Raw genomic sequence first — 23,773 nt, forward strand, 5'->3', positions numbered from 1 at the left:
CATGTGCAATTTTGATGCATAGAATTTTTGTGCCATTAAATGGTGTTTCTTCTATCCCTCATCAGGTGGTTCAGATAATGGAGGGGAGGATGTTGTGCTCATAAGTTTACATACCCAACTGTATGTCTGTTGCGCTGTGTTTGTTGGTCATGTTGCGCACACGACACAATAAGAGCTGCAAGCACACATACAAGCATTTTTTCTTTGTGTGTCAGGTCACTCACTTTTATATAAAAAAATCAGTCAAGATGTTAAAATGTGTACTCTGTTTTCCATACTTCCTGCTGCCATTTGCTTTTTGCCTTCAAACATCCTAACGTTCAAACACCTCTCATCTGCCAACTGTAGATCATTTCTCTCTTTTCTGTTCTCCAACTTTACAACTATAAGTAGTGTCCGTAGAGGGCTTCAGGTTAAATGCTAATAGCCATTCATTTCATTCATTATGTTGTGCTGTAATTCAGCTTGCTCTCTAACCTCACTCTCTAAAGCCTATCACACCCGGAAGGCCGACCCTGCTTTGTCTACCCATTGCTATTTAGGCTTTTTTTTATTTTTTTGATAGGGCGCCTTGTCCCCCACCTACTCTAAGGGATCTGGCCTTCTCGCTTTCTTTTTTCTTCTCAATCCACTCCCTCTTGGCATGCTGCTGCTGTGTCTATCGGAGCTGAACTGAATAAAAGTGTCAGCAGCCCCAATGGGTTTTTCTTTTTTATTAAGATGCATTATGGAGCTAGCTGGGAATTTGTGCAATTGTCAGGGAGTGAGTGTGCACAGCTAAGTGCTGAGTGAGAAGCTGCGTGCGTGTGTGCATGTGTGTGAGTCCTGAGTGGACTCACATGTACACACAAGCACACAATGAGACTTGTCGCGCTTTTAATAGCAGTCGACAATAGAGTCAGACTCCCAGGGACGATGACGTGAAATGTGCGCAAGAATACCACCATACAGTATGTTGTGTCATTGCAGCTACACACAAACCTCCAAAGTCACCGCAGAAAAATACAATTCACGCTTTCTGGATGCATTTTCCACACCATAATCACTTCTTAAGTGTTGGCAAGGTGAATTTAATGCTTTTTTAAACAAAATTTACACAATCTTGACACGCATACTTGGCAGACCAAATTTTAAGGTTAAAAAAAGGAAAAAAACACAACACTTCTTTTGTTCACTTGGAGAGCAGTGCAATGTGGCACAGGAAGCCAAGATGTGTGCTGTTTCAAAAGCTTGTATGTGCACCTTTGTCCATTCACGTATGTGAGTGCCCGTGTGCATATATGTGCCTGTCAATGTGTTTTGTGTGTGTGTACATACCACTAGGTATGGGAGTTTTATGTTCCTGTCCTGTTGTGTTGAAAAAACTAGTGAGCTGTGTAAGCTTATAAGAGCTTGCTTGTCTGTGTGCCTCAATAGCTTCATTATTCATAAAAATGTGTGCCAGCAGCTTGGGTGTGTGTGTGTGCAATATATGCATGTATGAAAGACTATACGTACAATACTGTGAAAAAGTCTCAGGCCCACCACTAGTGGTGGTGTTTTTTCATTTTTTTCCCCAGCAGTCATTTTGACATAGTAATACAGAAAATAGTAGGACACACAGCAACAAGCTTGCACAATCATTGTAAAACTGTAAAGAGGGCCGGTGCTGGACTAAGGAACCAGTGATATTTTTTTGTCCGTTTTTAGAAAAATCTGGGAAAAGTTGCGGATGGCATTAAAATTGGACTCTGTTCCGCCACCAGCCGCCTGTTCATCATCTTCTGTAAACCAGGAAGTAGTCTGCTGGCTACCCAAGAGAAGAGATGGACATAAATACAGCACATGGTTGTTGTTTGTTCACAGTTTGGTCTTGGTTAAGAATGGGCAAGTACCGATACCAGGTATATGATATCAACCAGCCTCTTGTTGCCGTTTTATGAAATTGAAGTTGAAATTAGAAGAATAGAACTTTGCCATTCATTTCATGCAATTTTAAGGGAAATGCTATATTGGGGATATATAGGTCTTTCTTTAAAGGGATACTTGACTCATTAAGCCATTTTCAGCAGCAAAAAGTTAATATTTTTGAATTTGTTTATTTTTCATGTACAATTAATACCTTTAAAGTAGCACTAAGGAACTTTTTAACCTTAATAAAATATTGTCATAACCCTTCTGATGAAACATAGACTTAAAATTAGTTGAATGCTACCTTTGTCATGGCCTGAGGGGGTCTGTATCATTTTTACTGGCACTAAGCAACTTTGAGGAGGATGGTGGGAACACTGCCACAAAAAAATATATAAATGTGCTGTATGCTTTATGACATATGACAAAATGAAAGGACAGTCAATGATCAACATTGGCCCGGAATTCACTCACTGGCGTGAGCTTAAAAAACCATCACAGTGCGCTTGTCCTCATGGGAAATGTGGTCCTCCTTCAGACATAACAATAACGCTTTTGTCCATATGGTGCCGCCATAACCAACGTAAACTGAAAGTTCCTAAGTGTTACCTTAAAAAAAAAAAAAATCCACTTGCTGTAAGTGTCGACTGAAGATGACATCACCTGAGCTGAGGAAGTAGGTAACGACCAATCATGGCTCAGTTTGCTGACCAAACCCAGAAAACAGGTGAGCCATGATTGCTCGTTACCTACTTCCTGGGCACAGGTGATGTCATCTTCAGTCGACAGCAAGTGGAAAATGTGTTTTTTAAGGTATTAATTGTACAAGAAAAATAATAAAGTTATCAAGATCATTCTGGACAAAATATTTACTTTTCACTGCTGAAAATGGCTTAATGAGTCAAGTATCCCTTTAAAATGATCTGTCTAGTATAGTGGTATTGGCACTTGGTATTGGTATCAGTGGCTACGCAAGAATTGAGTACTTGTGCAGGTCTGGAAAAAAAACCTGCTTTTGAACATCTCTAGTCTTAGTGGATGCTCACGCTTTACTGAGTGACATTGTAGTTATACAATAAATGTTCAGTACAGAAATGCAAACACAACAGATCTAAAGGGGATCTACCATTTTTGTACAGTACTTTATATAATAAATCACGCACACCCTGGAGAAATTTTGAGTTACAACCAATTTGTATTTGCTGATTGCGTGCCTTTTGGTTGAAAATGACTGAAAAAGTGGCAAAACACTACAGACGTGTAAGAGCTAATGAAAAACATTTTAAGAAGGATTCATACCATATACAAATTTGAGACACAATCTTTTGCACAGTTCTTAAACATCCTTGTAAGTTCTTCAAAAATCAACTATGAATTTTTAATAATGGACACGCCTGTATTTGAAAAGAAATGTAGGCAACTCTGTGACATAAAGAATTGCACGTCTGGACAATGTTTTTCATTGTACGTGAAAAAAAAAGGCGACTGCTGTAAGAAAGACTAATGTTGGTCACTTTTTATTTCTTTTTTCTTTTTTCTTTTTTATAGCAAGCTTGCCCATTTCTTGCTGGAAGACTTTGGCATGTATTTTATGGATTAAGGTCAATTTGGGCTGAGAATAACCACCGGTTGGGCATACTTCATTCTTTTACAAAGGCCATTTTTCGCAAAATAAACTAAAGCATTTTGGAAAAGAACTTTTCAGATAGCTTATACTTGATCCGTCACATTTGGGATAATGAAAGTATTAAAGCATTTATATCCCCATCCACATGTAAACAGCCATGCATTAAAACAAAGCAGCTGCATTTTAGGGGGAAATCATGTTAATGAGGCTGTGGTCAAAGTAAGACAATGGACGTAAACAGCATAAAGCAGAGTTGTCTCATGTTGGTGAGTGACATCTGTGAAGTGTAATGTGATAAATGCAACTCTTTCTCTTGAAAGACATCATTGTGGTCAGCAGTGTGTGTGTGTGTGAGCTGCACAACAGGCCCTGCTCCTACAATAGAACAGTTACTTGTTTAACTTGATAACCCTCAGATTTTTCAACAACACATTCATTGAATGAGACGGCAATAATAGATAACGGACATGCCCTAAAAAATAAGTAAACAATTAGACAAGCAATCCATAAAAGATGATAAAACCAACATTAAGGACTCTATTTTTGTGACCAGGGTGAATTTCTGGATAAAACGAGTTGCGCACAATTTTGGTAATCTTTCAGTTGAGAGAGGGCTTTACATGGTCACAGTTGACTACAATCAAGCCAATAAAAGCGTCTCGTTGCATTCTCTATGTGATGCGCTTAGTAGCCCAAACTTAACATTGCGGAAGCACATCCGTACCGTGAAATTGACCCTGAAAATCACCCCCTACGCCACCCCAAACCCGATTGAAGAATGCCGAGCTTGGCCCAACCAGCCTGCCAAATTCTCCAAAATGTTGCCCATCAGATTTCGTTGGCAATTGTTTGATGACAAGTATGGTCACGCTGGATTTGTTCTGTTTTGTTCTTCTTTTCTGATGAGTATTAAGAAAATTAAAGAAGAAGCAAAAATGTCTGGTGGTAAATCTTGTGACATTCACTGCTATCTCTAAACTTAGCTACTTTGAGTTCTTGACACAATATGACATTTTCAATAATTGTATGCTTCTTTCCAACCTTTTTTTCAATTTTCACTTCCGGTATGAGTATATGACCAGTTGTCCCAATACTTTTGTCCAAATAGTCTACCTTCCATGTGTGTATTTAATGTGCGCTTATGTCTCTGTGTGTGTGTATGTGTGTGGCAAAAATAGACAATCTGTCGCTGTCCATCTCTGAATCTTGCCTCTCTTTTTCTATTTTTAGATCTGGATCTGGCCCATGTGTGACATTTTCATCCCTTCTTGGAGGGGAGAGGTGAGGTCCGTTGGTTTGGGGATCTGCCAGGAGAACACTTCTATGCCAAGACGGCAGGCCCAAAAGAATTTTGGAACTCTGGCCCCATAAGGCGATACTCAGTCTCAACCAATGGACTCCAATTGAATATCTGACCTTAAGACGTGTGTTAAGATCCAAGGTTATCCTCACGTTCACATTGAGGACTTTGAAAGCCACAGTGTGCCAGAATGATGACCATGATGATGATGATGGCGGCCATGATGGTCACCTGCAGCTCTCTGTTTCTTTTGGGATTGGCCGCCGCTCACGCTTCCTCTTCCAGCACTGTGACTCGTTCGTCCTCGTCTTCCTCCTCCTCTTCGTCATCGCCACGTATGAAGCTCTCGCACAAAGGTAAGGCAGGAAGGGAACATCCAAGTGACGTGAAAAAGTCAGGAAAAGTAGTCTTCATGGCACCGTGTTCTGTTACTGTAATATGCACACAGTAGGAAGGGTGTGATGTTTCATTTTATGACGTGACGCCCAAAGTGGCAACCAACTTGAACATGATGCTCATCTCCCCAAATATAAACATATGAATGAGCTCATCACAGAGAGATGAGCAACAGTTTATGGGCTAAAAACCAAGGAGCCAAAACCGTTTTTAACTGAAAACAGATAAAAGGGTGCTGTTTTGATAGTTTGTTTACATGACAACGCCATCTTGGAGCTGGAAAGTGCAAACAGGTCTCAAAGTGGCGGTTGTGTAGCTGACATCGTATGAGTTTACGTAGTTCATCCATCCTTCCATCCATTTTCTCCAGCACTTTCCATAACGTCTACACCATCTTATTTTGGGCAAAAAAAAAACGTGGGGTAAAATTTGTACAATCAGTCACCAGTTAATCGCAAGGCAAATAAAGGACAATCATTCACATCTATGGAAATTGTAGAATCTGATTTAACTAAGACCAAAGACTCCATTTCCATGGACAGCACATATGTGCTTGGGTGTAAAAAGTGGCGTATCTTGATTTTTTTTTTTGCAGGTACAAGCCTCCTTTATCCTGTTTTGGGAATTTGGCAGACTGTAACGGGCGTTCTTACAGTGTGTGCCTGAAAATTTGGTGACGTAAAGTAATAACAATTATAATAGTAAGCAGGTCTAAGTTGTGGCGCAGCTGGGGGTCACGTGATTTTGGCAGATTTGATTGAGGTGCAGTAAAAATACATGTTGGTAGAGTCGTAAAATGATGAATCATTTTCTACAACTTGTCTGCAACTCACTCATGAGAGATCTACAACGCATTTTTGAATGCTTAGCCACAAGTTAAGAATCACTGCCCTAGTCCATCATGAGTTACATTTTGTCCCCTTTCCCCCCCCCCCAAATATCTTACATAACCAGTATAAAATGACTAACACCCAAAAAGATGTTGTTTTCGGATGGAAAAGCACAAAACAACATGTTACTGGAACCACATGTCAAGCAATTGTTTAGTGTTTAGCCTAGAGCTGCAGCTAAAATAAAATGCAAGTCAAATGGATGAAATGGTCATCTTTGCTAGCTACCACATGACTTGAAACCCTTACCGCATTCTACGGGATTCAAATCTTCTGACTTGTTTTGCAGTGGGCGTTAGCTCAGGACACTTGTTTAGAGGTTCCATTTACTTGGTAAAGAAATTTGCACATACAGTAAACGTGTTTCAAAGTATAATGAACACATTGCAATTATTTTGACTTGTACAGCTTATAACGGTTATACAGTATGATACAAAGGATTTTTTTGCTAGATCGGCAAAATACATACTTTTATTAATATCAAACAAAACTGTGATTGGCTGGGTCCAGAGTTTAAGCCACTTCTCGCCCAAAATCAGCTGTGACCTTAGTGGCCCTAATGAGGACTAGCACCGCTATAGAAAATGAATGAACTGGGTGTTTGTGGAGCTATTTGTCTGATAATAGTGTTTAACAGAGGTTTACAGCAAATTCCTCTTGAACCTTCTTCCCACAGGCTTGTGCAGTTCAGTTCATCTCCAAAGTCAGACACAACCCCTTGCATAGTGCTTGTTGACTTGCGATTTGTTCTATATCCAAAACAAATTTTCCCATGACATACAATTTAAAGTGAAATAATTAATTACAGCGTCAAGCTGTCACCATCACCGTACATGCCATGTTTTAGAAACATTTTAATAATCTTAACTGTGAAAGAGAAGTTCACAAATACAAAAAGTACATTTAAAAAAGCATAATACAAACAAAAAGTATAATAAAATGAAATGCAACTGAAATAAATCAATTAATACTTGATTATTTAATTACTTAATACTTAATTAATACGATAATAAACTTTTGTAGATGAATCACACTAAGGCGCTAATGGAAAAGTAAACCATTCTGTCACCTCATATTGTTGTTGTTGTTTTTTAATAGGCAGTGTTCGAATTTGTCTTGAGATTTGCCGTCGCTTCGTTGCTACATTATGTCCTGTACTGTTTAAGAAATGTTTCGAAAACTGGAATTCTTGTGTGTGCTTGCTTTCACATTTTAAGTTTGAATGTTTTGAATTAGGTTCATTATGATGGACTATGCAGTAATTGAGTGATCTAGTCAAATAAGTACAAAATTGTTAAAGGTACAGTGTATGCAAAATGTGAATTCATTATTAACCAATTGCTTCATTAGAACATTTTCTTTTTTTATGGATAAATTGGTTGATGGGGTTTCAAATAGGAAGTAAATTGGTCCTAGGTATTTCATTGCAAGGTGTCATTCCCATCAATTTCTGTTGTAGATTTGCAGCAGTTGAGTGGAGTGAGACGGTTTGATCTGGAGCGTTCGTGCTGCTTCAGCGCTCTGCTGCTGGACGAGGAGCGGGGCCGACTGTTCGTTGGGGCCAAGAATTTCCTGCTGTCACTCTCACTGGATAACATCGGCAAACAGGAGCACAAGGTTGGACGAATCTCCATTGGAAAAAACGTATTATTCTGATTTCAAAATCATACATTAATATGGGAATTAAAAAAAAAAAAAAAAAGGGTGAAATGAAATTTCACATAAACATTGCATTCTAGATTACACACTGGCCATCAACTGAGCAGTGTATGTGTTTTATATGAACATTAAAGATTTAATTACTTCATACTGAGAGGTTTTGATATGTGGAACCCATTTGCAGGAGTGATTTTTTTTTTCAAGCTGATTGTATCTTGTGACATTAAACAAGAATAGAAATTAAAATGCGCGCGGTTTGGTTTCAGATCCACTGGCCTGCTCCCGTTGAGTGGAGGGAGGAATGTAACTGGGCTGGAAAAAATATCACAGTAAGTCTGCTCACATTGTTTAAATTGCATTTACTTTTCAGTTGTAAGTTACTTTTTCTCATTATTGATGGCCATTCATGTGTAAAAACATGTCAACCACTGAAAAGAGTACAATAAAAAAATAAAATAAACAACGCTAACAAATGACAAAGGCATGAAAAATCAAGTGCCCGAATGGTGATGCTTCAACCTTACTGCTGGAAATTATTTTTGAAACTTCCCGTAACTATTGATTTGATTTTATCATCTTCCTCTCTTAACACCATTTGCTGAGTTGTTTAGTCTTTTTCTTGGTACTGGTGCTACAAACAGCCAAGCAGAGATCCAAAAACAGTAAAATAATAATGACTGGGAAATTATTCTGTCAGCATATACAAAGTTATAGACATATTTAAAAAGAAACTCTCTTGCCATTTTTATTTTTTCTTATTACCAGAAGCTATTATTGCTGTGCTAACCTTGCGGCTCAGCTTACCATTTGGCTTTGACATGACATGATCATTGCTTCAACCACGGCTTCAAAGTGGTTCTTTCGCTCAGCTGCTGAGTCATTGGTGGAGGAGCTCAGTGTGCAAGGGCCAAGTGGTGGCTTTTACACTTGATGGACCAGCAATGCAACATTTAATAAACAAGATGTTAAAGTATATTTTCTGGATGGGGGAGGGGGGGATTGAGATTTCACCTTAAATATCTCATGTACTTTACGGTGTTTATGCAATGAAAACAAATTACCTTTTTTTCCTTCCAAAAGTAAATTTTCCAGTTGAAGTGAGGTCCTGCAGCATATTGCATGACAGTTGTTTGAGAGATATTACTGTTCAACTTTAAAGACCCAGTGTGTAGTCTTTAGCGCCATCTAGTGGTCAAAGAATAGCATTAGATGCACGCAGAAGCACACACACTATGGTGGCTCAGATAGACCACATTTCGCAAGCCTGCCACCAATGGGGTAGATGCCACGGACTTTCGACTTCTGGGTTCCACACATCAGCGTCGTTTCCAACATCGCACCCCCACCCCTGCGCCCCCCAAGGGCGTCTCAACTCTCTGAAAAACAGACACACTACACACTTGCACCCGTCGACAGGAACGCGCAGCAGAACGGCACGAACTGGGAAGCAGCCCACACGTCGCAAACATGAAACGGAAACAAAGCTGATGTGTCAAAACCAGGAAGTCGGAAGTCCCGCCTCTTCCGTGGCATATGCCCCATTCTTATTTTGTGTGAACGAGCAAACGTGCAAACGAGCATCTCGGCAAGCTACGGCAACTTGGCAGCCTTTGTGAAGCCCGGCAAGCGACGCCGAAAGACCGAGCAAACCGGAGTTCGCCGGAGCGGCTAACGGGAGTTAGTCGGAGCCATAGGCTGGAGTGGCTAATAAGAGCGGCTAGCGGGAGGAGCTAGTTAAAAAAAAAAAAAGAAGCTATTAAAAGCTTGCAAGAGCAAAGCAGAAAGTGACAAGCGACGAGCCCGAATCACGGGATTTAGTGACGACCACCTTCAGGCCCCAGCTGTGGAAGGTAAGCGGCACTTGACCCATTGGGTTGCAACTTAGCACCACCCGGGCTAAATACATTTGGGAAGTTGTCCTTTGGGCATTCGTAACAGGAAGATGGTGGTGAAATATGGCAGCTCTAGTAAGGTGAGACTACAGTCATGTAATATAATTAGTGATTACTAGACCTACGATTATATATATAAAAAAAATGATAATGCGTTAAAAAAAATTCTTACATACTATTGACTTAAGCAGAAATAATTATTTGTTCACCACTAGATGGCGCTAGGAATCACTGAATGTCCCCCTAAAAGTGGTGTCCCTGTATTCTAAATACGTATATAAATCGTCTACAAGTCAAATTAAAATATCACCAACACTCTATTAAGCTTAACCATCACCCTTGGGGAAGATTGGCTTCCTTGGGATGCGCTAACTGTGTGAGTTTAAGTTCACTAAGTTTGGAGTCCAGGTTTTAGTGCCTCACAAGTAGCTAAAGAAAGGAACTATAATAGAGTGGAGAAGAATAAGCGGTTCACAAAATGGATGGGATGGAAGTCTGCTGCTCATGGATGTATGTGTTCCAGGCATTGAACTCGCACCCCTAGTTTAATGCTTCACACGTCCTCTGTTACCTCCTCCTCTTTTTATTGACACCCGCAATAGAAACTTTGATCTCCATTTGTTTGTCAAGACTGCGCCAGATATAAAACGTGTTAAATGTATACGGTGAAGTGTCTAAATAATTCGAGAGTGTCCATAGACCACACGCTTGAATATCGACTGTACTGTATTTCTGTTCATGCGTTAAAAACGTTGGTCCGTATGTTTCCATGCATGTAAATGTGCGTGTACTGCACAAAGCCGCTATCAGCATGATTACACAGCTGTAGACGACACAATGAGCTCCATTCATTGACGACTACAGACTTCCGCTTTCATCTGGACAAGAGTTTGTGTATGCATGTATGTGTGTGTGTGTGTGTGTGTAATAGTCAATGAATAATCAGACATGTTCTGCCTTTAAATGTATTTTTAATCAATATTAAACATTCTTTCAGGCCTTTGTTTTGTCACCGGCACATTAAGAGCTAACTGAGCTGACCTTACCTTGTTGACCCTAATTACCGGAACGCGTGCTTTTGGAAGAGGGTCAAAGTCCCCCCCCCCCTTTCAGATCTACCCTCCCACTCACTTTGTTCACACTCAATGTCTCATTTTGTTACTTCTCTCTAAAGGTGCTTTCACTGGAAGAGCAGCTTTACAACACAGCAAAGTCTGTTGTGTTTGCTGACACAGTATTTTTGCTGAACTTGATCGCACAAGTTACTGTTACTTATCTATAAGCATAATCATTCATAACTATTGTTGTAGAATTACACCAAAACAAATCCAAACTGGTTTCGGCAAAACTTTGTGTAGCGATGGGGCACAGAAAACGTGGAATATCCATAAAAGGCTGGTGCAGTGCAGGCCAGTACAAATCGATTATAGTTGAATCTCTAAAGTTGTACAAAATCTGAACTTTTCCAAACAAAATGTTCCAAGGGGAAATAATTAGTTCTGGGGTCCAACTTTTTCCATCATAAATTCTTAAAGAATCACACAGGCATTGGTTTAAGTAACATTTGAACATGTATCACCTGTCACTCACACAAGTTTAAACATATTAACTCCTGTGAAATGAAAAATGATCATGGCAACAATTCACGTATAGATGATGCACAACAGCTGAAGTGGACTTGCACTTTTTAACTTTCAAGTGGAAGTGTAAAATGAAGTTAACCGTGTTAGTAACCCACTGACAGGACTGGAGTCTAATTGTATCACCAGGAAATGGAACTTCATGCTTTTTTTGTGTCTTGTTTAGTCAAGCAACTTAGATGCACATTAAGGATTAATCGGCCTTTGCAGGGTTTGCTACTCTACTCACTGCCTCTCTACTGACTCACCTTTTTTTTTATTACATATTTTGGAACAAATTTGCATAATGGTGTGGATTGAAGGATTACATTTCACTTTTCACAGACATCTTGCATATCCTGTGTGGTCTTGTCCAAGGGGTTAAAAAACAATGTACACTGATAGAGTCACAGAGTAAGGAATTGATTTTAGCTTTACAGTTTGCTTATTTTGGGGCCCAGTTTATGATTTGCTTTACTGCCATCTAGAGGATAGGAGTGGAACATTATGATGATTTTTTTTCTTTTCCGAGGCGGCCTTGGGCAACCGGATTGTGAGGCCATTAGGGTTACAAAAACAAAGAACAATCACTCTATCTGTTCTCATTTTAACATAGTGGTGAACTTTTGGTTAATTTTACTGTCATTACATAAATGGTCTTAATCATAGATTATCACTGATTGTCCTTCAGTTTGGCTGTGGTGGGACTGCCAGTAGTGTGTATTGTGTGGACAGAGAAAAGAGTGGAATGTAGCTTTGAGTCTTGCAGTGGTTGTTGGCCAGATCGTGTTGGATGCTGAAGAAGAACTTTATTCTGGCCCAAAAACAAAGACTCTACAATACCAACACATCTTGTAAATCCTTGAAACATACAAACTAGGAACAGGAATACATATTTAAAAACAAACAAAAATCCCCTGCAAAATGTGTCTTTTTATTTTATTTAAAAAAAAAAATCAACATTTTTGCTTGTTATGTTGCAGTCTAAACCATGTATTTATTTCACAATGAATCTCACTGTCATCATGGTTGTAATAACACCATGCACACATCTTCAGAGATCACAAGAAACAAGATCAACATGCACTTGCACAATAGCATGAAAGAGGAATATGTTTCATTGTGGACATGCATACAAATAATCATGCTGACTCAATTACAATTGCAGAAACCAAATAATACTAAAATAATGCATTCTTTCTACACAAATACATATTTCTTTCCTTCTAGCAGTTCTAACGTTACAAACAAGATCCCAGTGCGCTCTGCCACATCAATTCAGCCCCCAAATGTGAGTCATTATTCAATTAATGTTTTTGGAATAATGCCCTTCTAAAAGTTACTGGGAAATTTACACTGTTTCCATTTGTCCCTCATGGTGTATGATTACTAGTGTGCAAAATAAGAGTTTGTCTATTCCATGAGAAATAAATCAGACAAATGTCCACAGATTTACACTGTCCTGGTCCGTATATGCGATCAAAGGCATTCCTGAGCTGTGTTGTGTATCTAAAGCTTGTCCACTGGACAACTGCCACTGTATGTTCAGCCAGACGTTCTCAGGCATCCACGATGTTTCCTGGATCACAGCGAAGTCCATTCTCACACCGCCTAACACCCTCTCACACAGTCAAAACAGACCAGGAAGACAAACATTAGAGCTATTTCTATTCAAGCTATTGTGTGGTTACAAATCGACTGAAAGTATAGGCTTAGACGGCCCTGACGTGCGCTAAAGCATGTCCTTGAACGTCTAGCAACCCGAGATTAACCACTTTCTGTGGTCGATAAAACTGGTGAAACATAAACCATCCATTTTTTTTTTTTTTATAGTGCTTGTCCTCATTTGAATCGTGGGTGAGATGGAATCTGGTCCAGCTGACAACTGATAGCCGACCCAGCCACTCGCAGGGCAAATGCTGGAGCTCATGTTGTGTTAATGCAGGGTGTCAAACATACGGCCCGCGGGCCGGATCAGGTCCCCAAAGGGGTTTAATCCGGCCCGCGAGATGATTTTGTAAAATAAAATAAAAAGTCGGACCAATTAATCAACCGCCCACAATCAAAACATATCAATTTGTAATTTCACAAGCAATCATCAGATTAGCAATGCAACCTGTACAATGAATTGCCTTGGATGTTATTATTTTACACACAACCTAAAGTTACGGTTTGTTTAAAAACAAAATTAAAAAAAAAAAATCATAGACCGACATAAACGTGTTAAATACGACACATTCAATTACTGGTAACATAAACACATGGCAAGGATTAACGTCCTTATGACTTCATTAACTGCAGCACAGAATGCATTCTGGGAACCATATATATGCAAAACAGGTGTGGAACTCATACAGGCAATGTTTTGCCGCATTCCATTTGCATTTGTCTTATTTTTTGGAACAATATAATTACAGTTGAGCCCCGTAATTGGGGGCTGGCCCACAAATAGTGAAAATCTGCGTATAATTGACAGCAATTGTTTTTGAGTCATATAACATGATATAACCGATCCGGCCTACTTTGTAATATATTTTCCTCCATGCGGCCCCTGAGCTAATATGAGTTTCACACCCCTGTGTTAATGTGTCGCCGCTACCGCTACAATTCATTTGTGCAGTGTTGGAAATGCACTAAACTGATCAGACAATGTTTAATTCAGTACGTGATGTTATAAGCAAGAGTCCAAAACTTTATTTTTATTGATCTTGCACTGTACATTCATTGACTTGTCTTCTGAAAATGTTGATCCCTTCACTGTCACTTAAGCTTTTACCACTGATCATTTGGATCTGCTTAATTGCTTTAAAATGCTTACCACAAACAAATGCTTTTGTTTCCAAACATCTTCTTTAATTGCCTTTCATTTTGTATGCATGCTATTATTGTGTTGCTACATGTAAGTTTTTTTTCCCAGGTCCATATTGTCCTCCTCTTTAAAGGAACACAGATTGGGCCTTGTCCACCCCCCCCCCCCCCACACACACACACAATATTAAATCTGATTGGTTCCATTTATATTATATGATAATAACCAATGCCTGAAAAGCTTTTTAGTCTTTAGTCTGAATATTGTTTGATTATAATTGAATAAATTTATCTTGCTCTTACCTATTTTTAAAACAAAATATGTATTGCTTTTACGAAAGTCAAACACTTTAGTTCTGGAAACATTGGTCTCATTCTGCATGAACATCAATGGTGAGTGTGTGCTGTCAACACCGATGGCACAAACAAGGAGCAGATAATGGCTCAAGTGGGCATCTGTGTTACTAATTGCTAGAAAGAAAGTTAAAAGCCAAGTGGTACCAAACAGGACAATGTAGCTTTAGAAGAGGCCATGACACTAGAAGAGTACAGCCATTCTGAGGTTACGGCATGAATTTGAACCCCTGTCTCAACTAATGACTCAGGAGCAGGTCAAAGGTCAATGGATATGAACCCTTTAACACCCCACATCCACGAATGTGCGCTTGATGTCTAATGACTGTTCATATCTAGACTGAACAGCTCGGGGAGGAAGAAAATTAACTACGCACACAAAAAATACGCAGTTGTCTGTTGCGAACAATGAACATTTAAAATTACAACCATGTAAATGTTATCTTACAAATTTATCCTCTATTAATCTGCTGCTGATATATTTATAGTGAAATTTTCACATTTGGTTTCATTTTATGGCATTTTCTCAATTTACAATATGCAACCACGCTTGCTGCCACGCTAACCATCTTGGAGCGGGTTGTTGGGAATGTTCAAATGTCCAACCCAAGCCAGATGCTTTTGTTGGTGGGATCATTTTAGGTTGTTCTGAGGTCAATTTTTTTGTTTTCTTCTAGATGACTGAATATGTTGTCAAAACGTGGCATGCAGTACCAAGTGGGGAAAAACATGGTCAATGACGAGCCCATGCATCCCACAAACTTCTAGATGTTTTCATGAATTCCACAACCAAACAAATAGAACCCCCCCCCCCCCCACCCAAAAAAAAAAAAAAACAACAACATCAAATTAGCCTAACCTAGTCAATTTATTAGCCAAGTTGACAATCAAGTCAAATCAACTTCTAAAAATCAAGCATTGATGACATTTTGGTCTTTGTCTGTCTTTCAGTCTGATTGTGTGAATTACGTGAAGATCATCCACCACTATAACCGCACACACCTGTACGCCTGTGGAACCGGAGCCTTCCATCCCACTTGCGCCTTTGTGGAGGTGGGGCACAAGATGGAGGTGAATACATTCCATTTTCCGTCACACTTGTCCTTATGAAGCATTTAGGTGAGCTGGGGCCTTCGTCAGCTGACAGTCAACTGGCAGGCATATAGAGTATAGACAAACAATCATTTATACTTTTGGACGATTAATTAATTCATTCATTATGAAAAATAATAGCTACGCTTCAGGCTAGAGACCTGATCCTTCTTTTTTAACTAGAAATAGAAGTCTCGTATACGGATCATCAAGCATCAGTTACTAGTAGCAGCACAGAAGAAGAAAAATGTTACACATAAACAAAACAGACATACAGTAAAACATGACCTACTTTGTACATACAGTATTTACCACAAACGTATAAATAGCCACAATGAACAGTATGGTAAATAATATGTGACAAATATACATGAATAATAGGTAAAAAGCAAGCTGTTATATACTGTTATATAGAGTTATGAATGAAAAGCAAGGCAGCAAGAGTAAGATGAAGCAGTTTGGTGACAAATTGATCAAATCATGTACACTTTATATACTGTATATATTAAAATGTTTTAATGAATTTGATTGCATTACAAATGTGCAGTTTAATATACAATTTCCTTCAGTGTTCTAATTAAAAACATTGTGATTCCTCAAGATTATCTTACAGGATTAAATAATATACATACAATTGAACTCATTCACTGCCATTGACGGCTATAGACGTCAAAAATTCATTTGAACTATTTCTATTAGTTTCACATTTTTATAAGAGTATGAAAACCTATATATTTTTTTACTGTACACTTGGAACAGATATAAAATTTGTGATTAATCGTGAGTTAACTATTGAAGTCATTCAACTAAATACAATGAAAACATTTAATCGTCTGACGCTCCGAATTCTTGATAATCTTTTCTTTCTTTTTTTTTAAGTAGGGGCATCAGGCGAATCAAAATTTTAATTGTTATTAATCACATGACTTCACTAGTTAAGTCACGATTAATCACAGATTTTATATCTGTTCTAAATATACAATAAATAAATAAAATTCTAGGTTTTCATACTTTTGTTAACAAAAGTGGGAAAAAAGTATAACTAATAGAAATAATTCAAATGAATTTTGGACGTCTATAGCCGTCAATGGTAGTGAATATGTTTTTAAAAAAGTTACATAAATACTGTATACCGTAATCATATTTTAAGACCTATGAAACTCATCACAGCTACCTAATATAGTTGTATGCTGTTTGTCTTCAAGACTGTTTCCTTGTGTCCTCCCTTCCAGGACCATGTCTTCAAAATCAACCCTTCTAACATGGAAGACGGCAAAGGGAAGAGTCCATATGATCCTCGCCATAATGCTGCGTCTGTGCTCATTGGTAACTGGGACATTTTTCACTTTTGATTTTGAAGGCTTTTTCGTATCCTCAATCTGATACAAACGTAATAATGTGATAAACATGATCATGTGAATGAGAAAACAATATTGTGATAATGTGAATGAAAACAAAAGTCCCACAAAAGATGATACTACCCATTGTTGTGACAAAGAAATGTACATTTTGTTTCCAAGGTGATGAACTGTATGCAGGTGTAGCCACGGATTTAATGGGGCGAGACTTCACCATCTTTCGAAGTCTGGGGAGACGTCCTTCCATCCGCACAGAGCAGCATGACTCGCGTTGGCTCAATGGTGGGTTTTACCTCAAATTTGACCCTATTTGTGGGAAAACTAAAAAACATTGACTAACGTGTTTGCTCCTAATTTATTTGTTCACCAGAGCCCAAATTTGTGGGTTCCTTTTGGGTCCCAGAAAGTGAAAACCCTGATGATGATAAAGTGTTTTTCTTCTTCCGGGAGACGGCGGTGGAGGCTCAAGGCTTGGGAAAGTCGACTTACTCCCGCATTGGACAACTCTGCAGGGTAAAAGGTTTTTCTATGTTCAAATCTCTGCCGTCCAATGCAATTGGCTTCAGGACACTGGCAGGAATCCTTTTGTGGTGGCATAACAAGAAAAATACACAGCAACACGATTCACACCCAAAAAGGCTGAGGTCTAATTAATTCATGATGTCATAAGAGTTTGTTGAGCTATTTTCCCTGTAACTGTCTTTTGAATGTGTTTTCATTGAAACAGAATGACATGGGCGGTCAGAGAAGTTTGGTGAATAAGTGGACGACATTCCTCAAAACCCGGCTGATCTGCTCGGTACCGGGAGCCGATGGCAGCGACACTTACTTTGACGAGCTACGTGAGTGTGACTTAAACAATTTCTGTGCTTTATTCACAAACCATTGACAATGTAAAACATATTATTATCATTATTATTATTATTATTATTAATTAGCTTTAACGAAACCTCATTAGAAGCCCAGCCCACATCTCTACTAGTGTGAGTCGCAGATCTCTGCAGATTCTTCTTGGTAGGGGGAAAAAAACAACAACAACAACAATAATGGGCTTTTGTGAGTCAGAGGATATTTAGACACAAGACTTTGTGTCATAGTTTATGTGTTGTGATTTTCCCTCAGGTGTTTGGCATCAGTTCCAAACAGTGTTCCCTAGTGACATGACAAATATGAACACTGTTTTCAACCATCTGTGAAGTTTTTTCTTTAAAAGAGAGGCTGGTGAGGTTTTTCCGCTTGAACACAACTTTATCAATTACTTAATGTTCTTGCAGCTTAGTTTGTCCTGTATTGTAATTTCTCATCTGGACACGTGTATGCTTTCCATCTTAAGTGGGAATTTTTTTGTGAAAGCCCTTTGAGCCAAAGTACATAGAGAAAGGTCCCAAAAGGCATGTTTGCTTAATTTGATTTAGCAGAACTTGATCATTCCTGATCTTTCAAGTCCATCAAACACATTTGGGAATTTAGACCAAAAGAATTGAGTTGCCAATTGCGGTCTGTGAAAAGTGAATTACTGCATTTTATTCACATTTTTCAGCTATTCTACATCTGCAAGCCATGTGCCATGTGTTTCATGTACATAAAAACATGACAGAAAATGAAATAAAATTCTTGAACAATTGGGAAAGCAATGCAGAAATGAGCACTATTGGACTTGCTAAACGTATCATTATCATCAACACAAAGCAAGATAGCTTAAAAGCAGCGGCCATCTTAGCTGAGCAGCTGCAGAGTCATCTCTCAAACCGTATCTTTGGGCTAGAACGTCATCTTTCGTGTTGCTTTTTTTTCTCTCCCATTTTTCATGGAAGGAGGAGGAAGTTGAAAGCTTTGTGCTGCCCTAGGCCACATCACCTCGAAGAACAATGAGTCTCTTATCGATAGCACTGCAGTTTATGGCAGTGGAATCTGCTCACATTTGAAATGGCTTGTTACTTTTTAAGTAGTCTGGTTTTGTTTGGCAATTTGTATCTTTTACTTAAGATACTATTTTCAAACATGTATAGTACTTCATTAAACAATGTACAGGTCAGCTATTAGTTTATTTCACCTGTTGCCCTAAAGACCATTGGTCAATATTATTTTGAAAGGCTATGTGAGCTAAAGTATTTCAGGTAGCCGGGGTGAAGGTCATATTGTTCACACCCAGCCTGACAGGTGTGGCAATGTATGTTAACTCATTCACTGCCATTGACGGCTATAGATGTCAATTTCAATTAGTTTAGCATTTTTTCCCACTTTTGTTAACAAGAGTATGAAAACCTAGGAAAAAAAATATTCTACATTTAGAACAGATATATAAAATTAGTGATTAATTGTTAATTAGTGAAATCATGCGATTAATTACGGAAAAAAATTACGCCCCAAATTTTTACTAATCTTTTTTTTTAAAGAAAAAAAAGAGAAGATTGTTAAAAATTAGGGGCGTCAGGCGATTAAATTTTTTAATCATAAATAATCGATGACTTCACTAGTTAACTCTTGATTAATCACAAATTTTATATCTGTTCTAAATGTACACTAAAAAAAATCTAGGTTTACATGCTCTTGTTAACAAAAGTGGGAAAAAATTTGAAACTAATAGAAATAGTTCAAATGAATTTTTGACGTCTATAGCCGTCAATGGCAGTGAATGAGTTAACGGCGCAAAAATCCTCAGTCTGAGACCATATGGATTTGATTTGAATAGATAGATGGATGTCTTGGGGGGAAAGATCCTACTCAAATGTCTGTGGAAGTTAGTTAAGGCAGCCACAGGGCGTGTATCTTTCTCTTGACCCTTGACCCCGGAACCACCTTTTGAATAAGTGCGTGTCCATCCTCAGGCGATGTCTTCCTGCTGCAAACGAGGGACAGAAAGAATCCTCTGGTCTACACAGTCTTCTCCACTTCCAGGTCAGACTCCATTGATGGATGTTATTTGCGAGTGCGTGTGCGTGCACGCTGACGCATCTAACCCGCCTCTTCCTGTCACCCAGCAGCAGTGTATTTAAAGGCTCAGCTGTGTGTCTTTACTCCATGAATGACATCCGGAGGGCCTTCCTAGGGCCTTTTGCTCACAAAGAGGGGCCCAACTACCAGTGGGTCCCCTTCCAGGGAAAAGTGCCTTACCCCCGCCCAGGAATGGTATGTCAGTAAAATCTCATCAGTGGAACTGGGATCAATCTAGTTACTCTGCAAATGACCTTTAAAATGGTTAATTGTCATTGGGATTCACTTAAATGTATGTGCAACAAAATGTGGTTAACAGCTCTGTTTGAATAATATTAGCTAGTACAGGCCCTTCTGCCATCTAGTGAAAGAGCCATTAGAAGATGCAAATCCATGAACACTTTGCAGCAGCACTTTAGACTACATGATTTCATTCCACAATGGTTACAGTGCTTTTGTGTTGCTTGGCATGCAGAGTCAGCAGGATTGGTTCTGCAGCCTCTCAGCTTCCTTCCACACTTGAACAAATCTCCATTGTATGGCCATATTCAAATTGTATTTGACTTACAGTAATAACCTTCCGTCTCATAATGAGTCCACTGTGTTATACAATCAACTATTTATAGTTGGTAACTGGTGTTAGTCACTGATGGTGTAGTGTGTTACATTTGCCTGACTTTGGCACAGGCAGCGTGGGTTCATTTCCCACTCACTGATGGTGTGAATGTGATGGCGAATGGTTGTCTGTCTCTGGATGTGCCAGATGGATCGATGGATAGATTAATTTTATATATATATATATATATATGAACGGGTGGGTCCCACAACTGTGTGAAATCAGGATATATTGGCCCCACGATGTAACTAAAACAAGACCACACACACACTCATCTCATTTACATAATGCATTTCCTAGCCCCTTCCCCTAACCCCAACCATCAAAAATGATTGCCTACCCCTATATCTTACCCTAACCTTAACCATAACCCAATTCAAACCTAAACTCTAAGCAAAATAGCCCCACATGGACATGTGGGCCCCACAACTCTGTGAAATCCCAGAATGTTGGCCCCACTATGTAACAAAAACAAGACCACACACACACTTGTATAGTATTTATTTATTTATTTTTACTTCCAATAGTGTCCCAGCAAGACTTTTGGCAGCTTTGAGTCCACCAAAGGTTTCCCAGACGATGTGATTCAGTTTGCACGTCACCACCCTCTGATGTACAACCCGGTTTACCCCATGACCAGACGGCCGGTCTTCGTCAGAACTAATGTGGACTACAGCTTCACACAGGTCACTGTGGACAGAGTCAACGCTGCTGATGGACAGTATGATGTCATGTTTATTGGCACAGGTAAAATCAATGAGCTCGGACCTCTTCCCTATTCTGAAAAATACGTATTCAAATATTTTATTCTTGATTTAATCTTGGAATGTGCAATACAAAATTCATAACACAATTTCAGTAAAAAAAAAAAAAAAAAGAGTATGGTGGGTCCTTGTTTTACAAAGAAATTTCCAAAGTATTCTCAACTTTTGTCTGCATTGCATACATAAAATATCACGGGTCCAGATTTCAGATGTCATTGATTTGTTTGATGATCATGCTGAGGCTCCACATCAGATTTCATTCAAATTGCATGCGAAAGACACAATTTGGATCAAGATTCTACATTCAGTCAAATTGTTTGTGGATACTGTTCCAAATGTTGAGTATATATCTGTGATATACAGTATAAAGTAAAACTTTAATCAAGATAGCAGAATTAAAGTCAGATCATTATTATAATTGGTTATCATGCTGAAACTACACGTTTAATTCAAATGACATTGTTTTAAGTCAAACTACAAAAAACGATCAAGATTTCGATTCTGTGTTTTAGCATCTTAGTCAACATACGCTTTACTATCAAAGCTGCACACCCGAGTTTATCCAAATCAGCACAAATGCCCAATTTGTACGACAATAATACTAAGGATAAATATCTAAATATGGTCACCAACAAATTTAAGTTATGTGTGTGTTACACAAATGATCCAATCTAGATTACAGATTTGGATTTAAATTGTGAGCAAAAATTTGTCAATTTGTCCTTTGATCATATGCCAAAAAACTGGAGTAAATCTGCTAACATCTGAGTTGCATGGTAACTAATAATTTATATATTTTTTTTAAACTGAACATTTGTTAGAAAGAGAAAAAGCCCCCATCTGTTAGAATGTCTCCATTTATCTGTGTCTTCTTGTTTAGACAAAGGCACAGTTCTAAAGGTCATCAATGTGCCCAAGGAGAGTTGGAACAACATGGAAGAACTTCTGTTGGAAGAGCTGGAGGTCTTCAAAGTAAGTAAAAAATAATGACAGATAAACTATACGTTATTGTTAATTGTTCAACTTTTTAAAAAAGTAATTCCACTGATTTTTAAATGTCCTCTCTTCCTTAGGATGCGTCGTCTATCATTAACATGCAGATCTCCTCAAAACGGGTCAGTCCAATTAGGCCTCAGCGCCAAGCAAGAACCCCTAAAAGACGTCGTCGCTAATGCGTGTCTGTGCTCTGTCACCACAGCAACAACTGTACGTGGGCTCCAACACGGGCATCGTCCAGGTGCCTCTCCACCGATGCAGTGTGTACGGGAAAGCGTGTGCCGAGTGCTGCCTGGCCCGAGACCCTTACTGCGCCTGGGATGGGACATCATGCACTCGCTACCTTCCCAACACTAAGAGGTATTTTTTAAATTGACGGCCCAAAAAAATGAGCAACTGATTGCATATAGTGTCGTCTGTCGATATATATGTACAGTATTGTCTGTAGTATGTACAGTCTTAAAACTGAGTAAAAAATGACGAAATTTGGATAAAAAATTGAAGCGACTCAGTAACGGGTCAATTTGACCCAACCCTTTGGGTTGTTTGATAAAAAAACAACCCTACACTGGGTCAGATTGACCCAATTTTACGGGTTGGTCCAATTTTTGACACAGCAGTTAAGGGTTACTCTTATGTCTGTGTTCTTTTCAATCTGCTTAGTCAAAATAACCCAATTTTGATAAAAAAATTGGACTAACCCGCTACTTGGTTTGATCCAACTTTCTGGGGTCTTTTTTTTTTTTTTTTTTTCAAAACCAACCAATTTTTTTGTACAAAATAACTCCAAAAATGTGTTCTTTTGTAAAACACAACCCAAAGTTGGGTCAAACTGACCCAAATATCGGGTTCGGTCCAATTTTTAACCCAAATTGGGTTATTTTTGATCTAGCATTTTTTGTGTATTTAACATTTTTAATTATTTAAAGTTAAAATTTAAAAAGTTAAAAATATATATTTTTAAACGTATTAATTAAAAAAAATTGTTAATTTAAAAAATGTTAATTTAAAAATTAACTAATTAGGTTTTTTTATTCAAATAGTTAAAATTGTTTAGATTATTTTATTTATTTATTTTAATTATTGCATTGTGCAGTTTAAAAAGGTAATATTAAAGCTTTTTCAACATTATACTTGCTCCACCAATGCCCAGATGAGTACGAAGAGCCCTGACCATTTTACTATGACTGCATCTATCAGCTTTTATCTTTCTTTGTTGAGTGTGCGGACCCTGCACACTCTACAGTTTCTTTGGGTCGGGTCGGGTCGGAGTTTTCCTTACCTCATTTGAAGTTATGTCTTCTTTTGTTAACTGTCTCACTTTAAGATCGTGCATGTACTCGCACGCGCACCATGAATGAGCCTGACACAGATGCTGCAGTTACGCTTTGGGCCAGAGGTGGCAGTCACGAGTAAAAAAAAAAAAAAACTGCACAAAGATCTTTTAATGAATGAAAATGTGTTTTACAGGCGATTCCGTCGCCAGGATGTGAGGAACGGTGATCCCAACACTCTCTGCTCAGGAGGTAAACATTTACAGTAACCTAAATAATGCAACGATTTGTAGTTATCCCAATT

At 38.6% G+C, this 23,773-nt stretch overlaps 1 protein-coding gene across 2 annotated transcripts in view; it reads left to right on the forward strand.

Annotated features, from left to right (window-relative positions):
- Positions 1–23,773, forward strand: part of sema3b (sema domain, immunoglobulin domain (Ig), short basic domain, secreted, (semaphorin) 3B) — a 73,994-nt gene that overhangs the window by 46,383 nt on the left and 3,838 nt on the right. For both annotated transcript variants that reach the window (XM_077576881.1, XM_077576873.1), the window contains exons 2-16: positions 4,748–5,173; positions 7,563–7,720; positions 8,029–8,091; positions 15,387–15,506; positions 16,760–16,853; positions 17,048–17,167; positions 17,256–17,398; positions 17,613–17,727; positions 19,714–19,783; positions 19,870–20,014; positions 20,963–21,182; positions 22,080–22,171; positions 22,273–22,314; positions 22,398–22,555; positions 23,666–23,721. In XM_077576881.1, the coding sequence (XP_077433007.1) occupies positions 5,008–5,173; positions 7,563–7,720; positions 8,029–8,091; positions 15,387–15,506; positions 16,760–16,853; positions 17,048–17,167; positions 17,256–17,398; positions 17,613–17,727; positions 19,714–19,783; positions 19,870–20,014; positions 20,963–21,182; positions 22,080–22,171; positions 22,273–22,314; positions 22,398–22,555; positions 23,666–23,721 (1,762 nt within the window). In that variant the 5' untranslated portion in view covers positions 4,748–5,007. The remainder of the gene's footprint in view (positions 1–4,747; positions 5,174–7,562; positions 7,721–8,028; positions 8,092–15,386; positions 15,507–16,759; positions 16,854–17,047; positions 17,168–17,255; positions 17,399–17,612; positions 17,728–19,713; positions 19,784–19,869; positions 20,015–20,962; positions 21,183–22,079; positions 22,172–22,272; positions 22,315–22,397; positions 22,556–23,665; positions 23,722–23,773) is intronic.

The sequence above is a fragment of the Vanacampus margaritifer genome, chromosome 1, assembly GCF_051991255.1.
Source record: "Vanacampus margaritifer isolate UIUO_Vmar chromosome 1, RoL_Vmar_1.0, whole genome shotgun sequence".
Lineage (NCBI taxonomy): Eukaryota > Metazoa > Chordata > Actinopteri > Syngnathiformes > Syngnathidae > Vanacampus > Vanacampus margaritifer.